General features: G+C 48.3%; 1 protein-coding gene across 1 annotated transcript in view; it reads right to left on the bottom strand.

The window, feature by feature from the left end:
- Window positions 1–12,212, bottom strand: part of PTDSS1 (phosphatidylserine synthase 1) — a 60,996-nt gene that overhangs the window by 30,747 nt on the left and 18,037 nt on the right. The window contains exon 3 of the mRNA XM_075549463.1: window positions 1,674–1,718. Coding sequence (XP_075405578.1) covers window positions 1,674–1,718 — 45 coding nt within the window. The remainder of the gene's footprint in view (window positions 1–1,673; window positions 1,719–12,212) is intronic.

The following is a 12,212-nucleotide window of genomic DNA, read 5'->3' on the forward strand; positions in this document are numbered from 1 at the left end:
TAAAGCAAACCAACTCGCTGCCATTGAGTCGATTCTGACTTAAAGGAATCCCATAGGACAGGGTTGAACTGCCTTGGTGAGATTCTGAGACTGTAGCTCTTTATGGGAGTAGAAAGTCTTGTCTTTCTCCCAGAGAGTGGTGGGTGGTTTCAAACTGCGAATTTTGCGGTTCTACTGGTAACCACTAAGCCACCAGGCTACAGGACCCGACAATCTCCTCTTTCTCCCTCAGCGTGGCTGGTGACCAGGGTTCCCAACCACTGATTTTGCAGTCAGCAGTTTAATGCCTACTCCTCACCTCGCTGACACTGAAGCGATTACGACTCATAGCAACCCTGTAGGACAAAGCAGAACTGACCCTTTGGGTTTCTGATTGTAAATCTCTGTGGAAACAGACAGTCTCATCTTTGTCCTGTGGAGCAAACGATGGGTGTGAACTGCTGCCCCTGTGGTTGGCAGTCCCAGGTGTTCCCCACGACTTTACAAGGAACACCAATCCTGAAAAGGAGCTCAATGATTGCCTTGCATAAAAGCAAAGCATGAAGGTATCTCTACATTATTCCACACGCGTGTGACATTAAAGATAGGAAGAGGCGTGCATGTGTGTGTATGGCGTCCAGTGTTCACGTGCAGGAGAAGTGTACGTCACACGTCATCACTAGCGCTTCATCACCTGGGTAATAACTGGAGTGACAAATTTCTACTGGGGACGCCAAACATAAACAGTGATGAAGCCTTAGTTGTGAATGGTAAAGAAATCAGCTATGCTGTTGGGCGCCCTCCTGTCGTGGCGATCTCACGCGCAACAGAAGGCAGCCCCGCCCGGCCCTACGCCCGCCTCACCACTGTTTGCATGCCGTGGCCCACTGCTGCGGCCACTGGTCACTCCATCTTGTCCAAGGCCGTCGTCTTCTTCCTTCCGCTACACCTTAGCAAGCACGATGGCCTTCTCCAGGAACTGGCCTCTCGGGAATGTGCCCACAGTACCTAAGGCAGTTTCCTCATCTTTGCCTCTAAGGAACATTCTGGCTGCGCTTCTTCCAAGCTAGATCTGTTCGTTCTTTTGGAGGCCCACGGTACTTTCTTCACCAGCACCACGGCTCAAATGCATACTTATTCAACGTGCACGCTGAGCAAACAACCAGGGAAATTAATTATATGAAGAATGCAGCATGAGGATTGGAGGAAAGCTTATTTACAACTTGTGAAATGCAGATGCCACACCTTGCTGGCTGAGAGTGAAGAGAGCTTGAAGCATTTTCTGATGAAGATCAAGGATCGCAGACTTCTGTGCGGATTATAACTCAATGTAAAGAAAACCCAAACCCTCACAATTAGACCAATCGGTAACCTCATGAGAGAAAAGACCGAACTGGTCAAGGACGTCATCGTGCTTGGGTCTGCAATCAATGCTCATGGATGCAGCAGTTGAGAGGTCCAGAGGAGTATTGCATTAGGTGAATCAGTCACGCAAGACTCTCAGTGTTGCGGAGCAAGGATGGCACTTTGAGGACTGAGCTGCACCTGACCCAAGCCCTGGTATTTTCAGTTACTAGTTGGACATTGAATAAGGAAGATCAATGAAAAATCAATGCATTTGAACTAAAACTTAAATATTCCCCTGTAAAAAAAGGATTCTACACATACACTAAAATATACTACTGGAGACTCACCAAAGACCATCCTCCATAACGCTGGGTGAGGGCGGGTGAAAGGACCTGCAGAGAGAGAACATTGTGGGGTTAGAAGGGAGGACCGGAAGTCAAGGAAGCACGGCGGAGCTCCACAGAGGCACCGACATTACATTTTGGGGGTTTTTTCTGACATAAAAACACTTTGAGGTCGAGACAGAGTCTAGATGGAAATAAATGCTTCATCAACATTGTAACTAGCTTCACCACAATCATGAGGCAGCACTTTACGAAATAGAGGCTTTGGGTTGTTTTTAAGTTTTTCCTTCAAAATTAAGTACAGCATTTCCCACAGAAGCAATGAGATCAGTCAGTTCCAGGATCGGCTGTATTGCAAGTGGAATGAATGCCCCAGTGATGCAGCAGACCCAGGGATCTGGAAAGCCCAGCCCTGTGCCCAGTGTGCGCATCTGTCTGAGACAGGCAGAGGAGAGAAACGCTGTGTGCTCTACAAACATGGTCTCTGAGCACTGAGCAGGCTAGTGCAGAGGCTTTGGCTCACGATCCATGCTAAAAAGTCTTTCCACAAGGCAGCCCATGCCGCTGCCACACGACGGAAACAAAGGTGCCTCAGACAGAGGTTCACCTTCCTGAGAGCGGTCCACCAAGCCTTCGGTTTCATTAATACAAAGACACGGGACCACAGGGCCTCAATTCACTGAATGCAGGGGTATAACTGGCAAACTCTGAAATGCACTGCTCTCGCGGGCACCTGTCCTGGGTGGCTGGCTGTCCACACAGGCTTCCTGCGTGCGCTGGGAGATCCTCCAACGTGGCAAATCCCACAGCCTAAGGGGCACCAGAGCTCACAGCCCGTCCTCCTTTATAACCAGGCAGTCTCACTCTCAGGAGCCGGGGACGCGAGCCCTCAGTAGAGAGTGTGTCCTTTCTTACCCTCCTCTCTAGCACCGGCCAGCAGTGGCAGTCACAATGTGGAAGTGACAGCTCCATTCAGTCGACAGCAGCAGAAGAGAACCAGGTTGGGGTATGGGCCTGTCGTCAGCAGCTTAGCCTGGAGCCTGGTATTCTAGCCCTCCGGCAATTTCTGTGAGCCAGCCAATACCCTTAGCTAGCCCCCTTTAATCAGTTCTGGTGATACAGCGCTTACGCATTGGTCTGCTAACCCCCAAGGTCAGAAGTTTGAAAACATCAGCCAAACTGTGGGAGAAAAATGAGGCCGTCTACTCCCATAAAGAGTTAAACTCCGAAAACCAAACTCTCTGCAATAGCGACCCTATACGACAAGGCAGAACTGCATCTGCGGGTGTCCGAGACTGTAACTCTTTATGACAATCTCAGAAACCCACAAGAGCAGCTCTACCCTGTCAGAAAAAGTTCCAGTCTCGGAAACCCAGAGAGGCAGTGTGACCCTGTCCTTTAGGGTCCCTGTGAGTGGGAACGGATTCCATGGCAGAGTTTGAGTGAGTGAATCAGCACAAGGGGGCTAGTGTAGCCCAGTAAGGAGACTTGCAGGAGCCTTGGGTTAGGCCCTGGGTGGCTTATGGCAAAGTTGGCAGTTCAAAGTCACCCACCTCTTCTCGAAAGGAAGAGGAGGCTCTCTTTTCTCATAAAAACTTAGTCTCAGAAATGCTATATGAGGTTACAATGAGTTACAGTAGACTCTCAATGGCAGTAGGTTTGTGGTTTCATCAGCAGACTCAACCTCCAGGCAAACATGACATTTCAATTTTTATTCTAGAACTTTGTTTCTTTTCCTAAACTTGCCCACGGCTTCTTAAAAAGACAACAGTGAAAGAAGCCAATGATTTTCTTATGAATCAAGTCCAAGTTACGTAAATCAGTTACAAGGGTCTCTGACTATGCAAATCCATTCCGTTCTGGGGTTCAGACAGTGACGGTTTAGATGCTGAGCTACATGCAAGAGAGGTCCTTGCATTCGCTAACATAATTTGGCTCCTTAGTTTGGGATGGCAAGCAGCGAGAGCTCAAGCCCTTAAGGATTCATGTGAAGTCTATGCACCTAACTGACGCCAGGGGAAGAATGGCTGACGTGGCACTTACACAATCTGGTGCCAACTTGAGACTAGTTACGACGGAAGGGGTGGAGTTTAGTCTGTCAATCAGGCCGTGGCTTGAAGACCTCATTTGGTGGGGCTAAGGAGCTACGCAGCTCTCTGGAGGCGGGATTCATACACTCTACTTGCTATTCCTGACGGCAAGACACTAGGAACTGTGCTAGCGCCCTGGAGCTGGAGGAGCCAAGTAGAGACCCAGGCCAGTGCTGAGACGCTTATTCTGCCACAGTACGAGAGGATTTTCCAACCACTGGCCTGTGATCTTCCTGAATTCTGCATCATTGCATGTGTTTTATGAGTCTGAAGAGGGATTTATAACTGGTATCAGATATATGGACTTATATCAGACTTATGGACTTGAGTTGATTGGGCTGGGATGCTTTCTCAATACTCAATTGCTCTTGTATATAAAGCTCTTTCTTATACATATATGAATGTCTATGAATTTGTTCCTATAGTCAACCCGGAATAACACAGCTGATAAACTTTGGTACATTCACACAAGGGAACACAGTACAACATGAAAGACGAACAATGAATCTACACAACACCTTACAACGTGCATGAATCTGGAGGGCCTTCTGGTGAGTGCAATTAGTAAACTGCTAGGGGGCAAATATGGTATGAGACCATGATTATGAAATGTTGAGAGTTTACCCATGAGGAAAAACATGCCTTGAAGGTTACCAGGAGCAGGACTGGAAGGGAGGTGGAGGAGACCCAGGGCAAGACAACAGGCCAGTATTAACTTGGGGAGAAGGAATCCTGGAGGCGTGATGGGTTACACACTGGGCGGCGAACCTCAGGGTCAGCGGCTCTGCGGGAGAATGAGGAGGCTTTGTACTCCTTTACTCTCAGAAACCGACAGCGACAGCGGCAGTGCTGCTCGGCCCTGTAGGGTCCCTCCGAGTCAGAATGGACTCTGGCGGTGAGTGAGAACTTGGGTGGAGGGGAAGGTGTAGACAGTAAGAGCGAGGTCAGGAAAACAAAGGCGTTGGTAGGGGAAGACACTGGGAGGTTTACAAGAATTAAAGGCAACAGAGCCAAATGCAATACTGCAATGGTGTTGACACAATGGAGATGCTGGCAGAGGGTGCAAGGGAGTGCAGGGGAATAGCTGTGAGTTGGCAGAGGCTACCTGTCGATGCATATTTGTCCTTGCTGCATATTCATGAATGTGGTGACCCACATTCATGGGTGGGGGTGGGGGAAGCAGAAAAGCTAGATCTAATCAAACACCTTGAGGGAGTGAGTCGTTGAGTCTAGGGGATCAGGACCATCGTCTTGGGGGACACCTGAGTTAATAGGCACTAGTTCACAAAGACAATGTTCTCATCCCATTCTGCTGAGTGGACACTGGAACCGTCATAAGCAACCATGTGAGGTGCAACGGTTGGTCTCTTCCTATGCAGAGGAAAAGAGACTGGTGACAAGCGGAAGGTACATGGAAGGGACCACGCAACGAAAGGGCCTCCGCAACCCCCAGACCAGAACTACATGGCCCCTGGCTTAAACCACCAACTGCTCCGACAGGATCACATTAGAAGATGCCGGAGAGAGGGAAGGATCAAAGAGAACTCAGATGCATCCAGTGATCAGGTTTACTGGTCAGACAAACTGGTGGGACCACTGAGACTAGACTGACTTACCTTTCGGGACTAGAGCTCAAACCACCTGAGGTAGTTAGTTTATTGTGCCAACCTGGCCAATAAACACATGTGGGATTAATTGAAGGGCAGAGAGATAAATGGTTTGGCAAGCCTCGCCTTTCTTCTCTCTCTTGCTCTTTGATCATCGGACCAGTGTGCGGCTGCCCTGCTTGTTCTGAGCCTCAATTTGCAAGCTACACTACCTGTGGGACACCTAACCCGTGGACTGTGTCGCTGTAATTTGAGGTTCCTTCAAGACCTGCTTTACCACACCATTGGAATTAACATCTCTTGGGCTGGGGACTGACTGTTGGTGACCTGCCTTGCTGTTTGCTGCCTGCGCCGGGATAGCCTAGATCTCTCTAGAGAGGACTACCTGGCGGCCCTCAAGACTTGAAGGACTGCCAGTGTCTCACAACTCTCTTAGGGGAGTGAGTTGCACTGAGCCATTTGTACTGCTTTATAATTTAACTGTTCTTTTCTTGTGTTGTTTATCTATCTGTATATAAGTTAACTTTTCATTTCTTGTGTTATATACCTAGCTGTATGAATATATATATAAAACTATTAGCAATCTGGTCTTGCCTCTCTAGAGAACGCTATCTAACGCTCCGACCCCGGGTCAGAATAAAGCCCCACCAAGGATCCAAAGGGCAGCACTGACCCAAGGCTAACGTTCAGAGTTAGCGGAGGAGGAATGGAAGCGGGATACACACAGGGAAGGCGTGGGATTAAGTGATGGTTCATTGAAGGGATTACAATGGATAAGTGCAAACAAAACGTGTATGAATTGCTGATGTAAAGTGATGACTTGCTCTGTGGATCTTCACCTAACTCATAATAATTAATAAAAGTCCATCTATGTCAATGTGAGTTCTTTCTGATAGTGAGACTACTTCAAATGTGTTCCTTTTTCTAATCAGCTGTTTCTTTCTCAGAAAGGCACAGTGAAGCACACAAGCCTCAGTCTCCTTCCAGGAAATACTGTGACTACTTTCCTTCAAAAACTATTAAAAAATTGAAGGCTCGGCTCTTGTCCAAGACAGTGCGCGTGGTTGAGAACCTGAGGACTTGAGCCCTGGCTTTAGCTAGTACAAATAAAACCTCTTTTGTTATTGGAAAAAAAGAAAAGAAAACTGAAGGCTCTTGAGAAGTTATAGATTATTTTTTCCCTATCTTACATCATTCTCCGTCGTATCTCACCCACTTTTCCATTATTCATCTCCCACTGAGAGGGGGTTCTAGGTTGATCCTAATCGGCCTCTCCTTTCTCCCCCCACCCTCCTGTTATCCTCCTGGCATCTCTTCTCTCATTGTTGGCTCTGAGGGGTTTATCTATCCTGGATTCCCTGTGCTGCAGGCTCTTATCTGTAGCAGTGTGCAAGTTCTGGTCTAATCCGATTTGTAAGGTAGAAATGAGATCATGATAGTGGGGTGAAGGAAGCACCAAAGAACTTATGAAGGGTTCCTGAGTGAGGGCAGGTGGGGGAGGGAGGGGGGAAAATGGGGAGCGGATATCAGGGACTCAAGTGGGAAGAGAAAACTTTGAAAATTATTATGGTGGAATATGTGCAAATGTGCTTGACACACTGGAGGGATGTATGGATTATGATAAGAGATGTAAAAACCCCTAATGAAAAGTATTTTTAAAAAAGCACAATAAAGTATTATTAAAAAAAAAAAAGAAAACTGGAAGGCTCACACTGCCATCTTTTATGTGATTTTCTTGTCCAAATTTCCTCTTCAGGGTTAGGTTGATGGCACCTGACTTATCACCATGAGTGGCTTATTTGATAGTGGCTGGCTGGTTTGAAATAACTTTGTCTGTACCATGAAATAACCTCGGATACATCAAAAGACCCCCGCCTTCCCAATGATGGTCTTCTAGAAGGTCCAACTCTAAATTTTAGGACTGATTATTGGGTTTCCAACAGAATTCCAAGCCCAATCTCCAGTTAAAAATCATATTGTAAAAATCAGTCTCAGTAGGAATAATACTGATACAGGGATTTTCCAGAGCTCTGACTGCTCAGGTAGTAAGCTAAGACCACATGCCACCGCGACGGTCAACTGCGGATAGGGAGCTCTCCTCAGTCTAACCGCACAGATAGGAGCAGGGAGGCATAAGGAACTTGCCTGCAGTCCCACAGTGAGCAGATGTTCACTGCCAGGCGTCAGGTTCTACACCGACGGACTTTCTTGTAAATGTACCAGGCTCCAGTCAGCTCCAAAGCAAGAGGATGAGTTCTGACATGCAATAGCATCAGGAGCACATCTGCCTGAGTACTGGGAAATCTACGTGAGGAGTTTATAGCGTTGTCTCAATAATCCAAAGGCGGGCAGTAGGGGAGGGTTTAAGGCCCGTTTGCATTCACAATGTGGACTCCTCCGTAGGCAAGGTCCGGGAAAACAGGAAGGACAAGGGAACGGGAACTCCTGGGATGACTAGAAGGGACATGCACAGTTGAGATGTTCTGATACCAGAGACTGCCCAGATCCAAAGGTGGGAATCATCTTTGGCGACAGCGGGAGACAAAGCAAAGAATGTAGAATGAGCCCTGCTAACACCCAAACCCAATCCAGGCTTTTATGTTGGTCACCGACTCTGCCACCTTCTGAACTGTGAGGCCTGCGACAGTCCTCCGCTCCTCAGGCGTTTTCTTTAATTCAGTACTTTAAGAAGTACATTCTAGTGCCATCACTCACTGCTGTGCCCTCCAGGAAGTGAGACAGCGGAGCTGCGGAGATCATTTTACTTTTTAATAAACAAAGAGGGGCTGGCACTGCTCGGTGTTAGAAATCTCAAGACTTGTGTCCACACTGCCTAGACCCCTGCTCCACGCCCCCCCCCCCAGCCCCACCCCAATTTGAGCACTCTAGGAAAACGTTACCCCGCACGTCCTCCAAGCGAGGGTGAGCCCTTGCTTCCAAGGCGAGAACCTGCCCGGGCATGTGGGCGACGTGGTCTCTGGCACCCTGTGAACAGTCTTCTCCCCGATGCCACCTGCCAACAGCCTGGTACTCAGAGGTGTTTGCCATCGTTGCAACATGAGGTAACTAACTAAGGTGTCCTTCCCAGGGGAGTGGGGCAGGGGCAAGAGAGGGCCTCCTACCTCCCCCCCTTCTTCCCGACGTGCCTCGTGCTTCAGTGGTGGAGGGCTCGGCTTCCACACTGGAAACCTGGGTTTGATTCCTGACCAGTCCACCGCCACCAAGAGCTGCTGGGTGTGCAACAGGGTGTTGTGGCGCTTCCTGAGGAGGAGAAGAAGGTCTGGATATTTACTTGTGAGAATCTTCAAGACCTTCAAGATCCAAAGCCTGAGAAGGAAATGGCCAGGGACTGGTGGGCATTTCGTTCCGGTGTGCAGGGTCGCTGTGAATCGAGGGCCTCGAGCTGGTGGCTGACAATGACAAGCAGAGCCTGGCTCTCGGGTTCAGTGGCTCATCTCCTTGCGCAGGGAGGAGCACGGTGGTTTCTGTTCTGGATTGTTGTTTTTCTTAGAAGGTACCTTTAAACCCCAAACCTTTATTGTCCCCATCAACCTCTGAACACTAGCAGACTATATCACTTTCGAGCAGATATTAAGAGCAGGTTTAATTTCAAAAGAGACAGGCACTGAATGTCTTTGCCATGAGATGAGCTGATATTCAAAAAACTACCTCATCACAAAACCCACCAATGCTTGAGCCTCCAGAAAGTAATCGCTCTAATTAAGGCCTGGCTGTTGCTGGTAGTTGCCATTTTAACGTAGTCTTGTGGGAGGAAACCAGACACACTGCCACGGAGTTGATTCCGACGCCTAGAGACCCGAATGAAGAGAGAACCAACTGGCCCGCAGAGTTTCGGCCTGCACAGCTTCTGAGCAGAGTCTGCTCTGTCCCCGCAGAGCGGCTAGCAGCCTGACGCGTCCACACACCATTCTGCCCCCGGGCTCCCTAGTCTCAGGGAAGAGGGGCTAATTCTTTGGCCAAAGTCAGACATTGCCTTTCCAAGAGCTACACACTTGTACCCTCTAATGAGAATTCTGCCCCTTGGGGAGGCCTCAGAGTTAAAAAAAAAATCACCACCTGATTATTCTTCTTAAGGTTTACATGCCTCTAGGACAGCGGTTCTCAACCGGAGGGTCGCGAGCCCTTTGGGGGTCGCACAACCCTTTCCCAGGGGTCGCCTGATTCATAACAGTAGCAAATTTACAGTGATGAAGTAGCAATGAAAATGATTTGGTGGTTGGGGGTCACCACAACAGGAAGAACTATGTGAAAGGGTCACGGCATGAGGAAGGTGGAGAGCCACTGTGGGAAAACCGGACAGAGGTGAATAAAAAGATCTGCAAACAAATGTTAACCTCAGAAACTGCGTACTGCCCCCAGTAAAACAGTTGCGGCACAGGGAGGAGAGCAGACCATATTTTATCTTCTTTTAAAACAAAAATGTCTAACGCATTGCCATCCAGTCTATGCCTACAGGGCAGGGTAGACCTGCCCCATGGGTTTCCGAGGCTGCAACTCTTTACAGGAGTAGAAAACTCTGTCTTTCTCTCTTGGAGTGGCTGGTAGTCACAAACTGCTGACCTTGCAGTTAGCAGCCTGACCAGTAACCCTTATGCCACCACCAGAGTCCCTCTTTCTTTAAGAAGACAGAAAGTGGACTTTCTGGCTCGCCTTCAAACCCGTGATAATAAAATTAGCAGTATCTTGGATCAGAGAAGTGAAATGCCCTCCCTCTGCCCAAGAACACTATGTTCTAATAACCTGGCATTGTGTGATGCTCACCTTCCGAACACAATCGCTGAAGTCAAAATGGGTGCATAGCAAATGTGATTTAGAACGCTGATGGTCCTGACTAGCAATAGATACAGTGTCTGGGGCTTTTGTAAGATGACCAGACATCCTGATTTTTAACAATTTTTCCCACATCCCGCAGCGTTTTTAAAAAGTCCCGATTGTTTGAAAGAATGGACGACAAGCTAGGGTATACGGTTTTCGGCTGCCATGTGGCTATTTCACCAGGATATGAGTTTTACCAATGGTGTCCCGCTTTACCAATGTGAAAATCTGGTCACCTTACCTTAAAGGCTTGAAGTTAAACAAGTGGTTACTAGCAGGGAAGCAACAAAGCCCACATGGAAGAAGCACACCAGCCTGTTTGTCCATGGGCTCAGGAATCAGGCATCACAAGACCCAAAACAAGCAATCATATCGATGTGAATGAGGCGGGGGTAAGAGTGGAGGCCCAAAGTCTATCTGTAGACAATTGGGCATCTCCTCACAGAAGGGTCACAAGGAAGGGACGAGCCAGCCAGGGTGCAATATAGCACCAACGAAACACACAATATTCCTCTAGCTCTTTAATGTCCCCACCCCCCGTCCCCGACTATCATGACCCCAGTTCTACCTTACAAATCCGGCTAGACCAGAGCATGTACACTGGTGCAGATAGGACTTCTTGACACACAGAATCCAGGGCAGAGAAACCCCTCAGGAACAGTAACAGGAGTAGTGATACCATAAGGGCAGGGAGAAGGTGAGGGTAGAAGGCGGAGAAAGGGTGAACCGATCACAAGGAACGACATATAACCAACCACCCCCCTCCGAGGGGGATGAACAGAAATGTGGGTGAAGGGAGACAGCAGACAGTATAAGATATGAAAACAGTAATAATTTATAATTTATCAAGGGTTCACAAGGGTGAGAGGCGAGGAGGAGGGGAAAAGGAGCTGATACTAAGGGCTCACGTAGGAAAAAAGTTTGAAAATGACGATGGCAATGTAAATGTGCTTGACTCAGTTGATGTATGGATTGTTGTAAGAGCTGGAAGAGGCCGACAATAGAAGGATAAGAAGAGAGGGGTCAAATGAGGAAGAAAGACGATAAGCTTAGTAAAAGCGGCAAGTGCCAGTATTCCCTCTTTTCAAATACTACTTCAGAAGTGGAGAGTTATGTTTCTCTTATAGACAAGTTAAAAACCAAACCCATTGCCAGAGTCACTTCTGATTCAGTGACCTTCTGATTCAGGGTAGAGATGAAGTGCCTGGTGTGTGTAGGGTGGGGGTGGGGGTTGGTTCCTAGGTTCTGAATCTTGAAGGAAGCCGACCCTCACAGTGTTGGCCTTGCAGCAGCTGGAGTTCGAGCCACCGACGTTGGGTTGCTAGTCAAGGCCTTAACCATGGAACCACCAAGGCTCCTAGACAAATACAGCGCCACTGCTGCAGCACCATTTCCAACCCATCGTGACGGCACAGGGCGGAGAAGGCCCAACGGGGTCTCCGAGCCTTTTGGTTTACCACTGAGCATCTACCCCTTACACCATCAGGCTTCTAAACGAGGAAACCCACAGGCAGAGCGACCCCACCAAGGGTGCCCACGTCTGCAAAAATGAAGCCGACAGCCTCATCTTTCTCTCCCAGAGCAGCTGCTGCGTTTGAACCACTGGCCTTAAGGTCAAATATCTAACTTTTACCTAATAATCCCTAACAGGGGCTCCAGACAAGTAAACCAACCAACAAACAACAACAAAAAATTCATTGCCACTCAGGTGCTCAATCTGCCGTGCTACCATGGGTCTCCCAAACGAAACACACTGCCATCGAGTCAATTCGACGGACTGTAACCTTTTGTAAGGTTTCCAAGGCTGGAAATCTGGGCAGACGCAGACAGCCTCACCTTTCTCCCAAAGCGCATGTTGTAGCTAGCAGCCCCACACTAATCCATCTGCACTGGCAGGTCTCCCTCCGCATATCTCCAAAGTCACGTAGACCCCTAGAAATACTCATAAGCAACATTCATGAATGTGGAAACATTTACTATTCTTAGAAAAAGTGGGAAATGTGTCTCTT

This window comes from Tenrec ecaudatus, chromosome 5 (genome assembly GCF_050624435.1).
Source record: "Tenrec ecaudatus isolate mTenEca1 chromosome 5, mTenEca1.hap1, whole genome shotgun sequence".
NCBI lineage: Eukaryota > Metazoa > Chordata > Mammalia > Afrosoricida > Tenrecidae > Tenrec > Tenrec ecaudatus.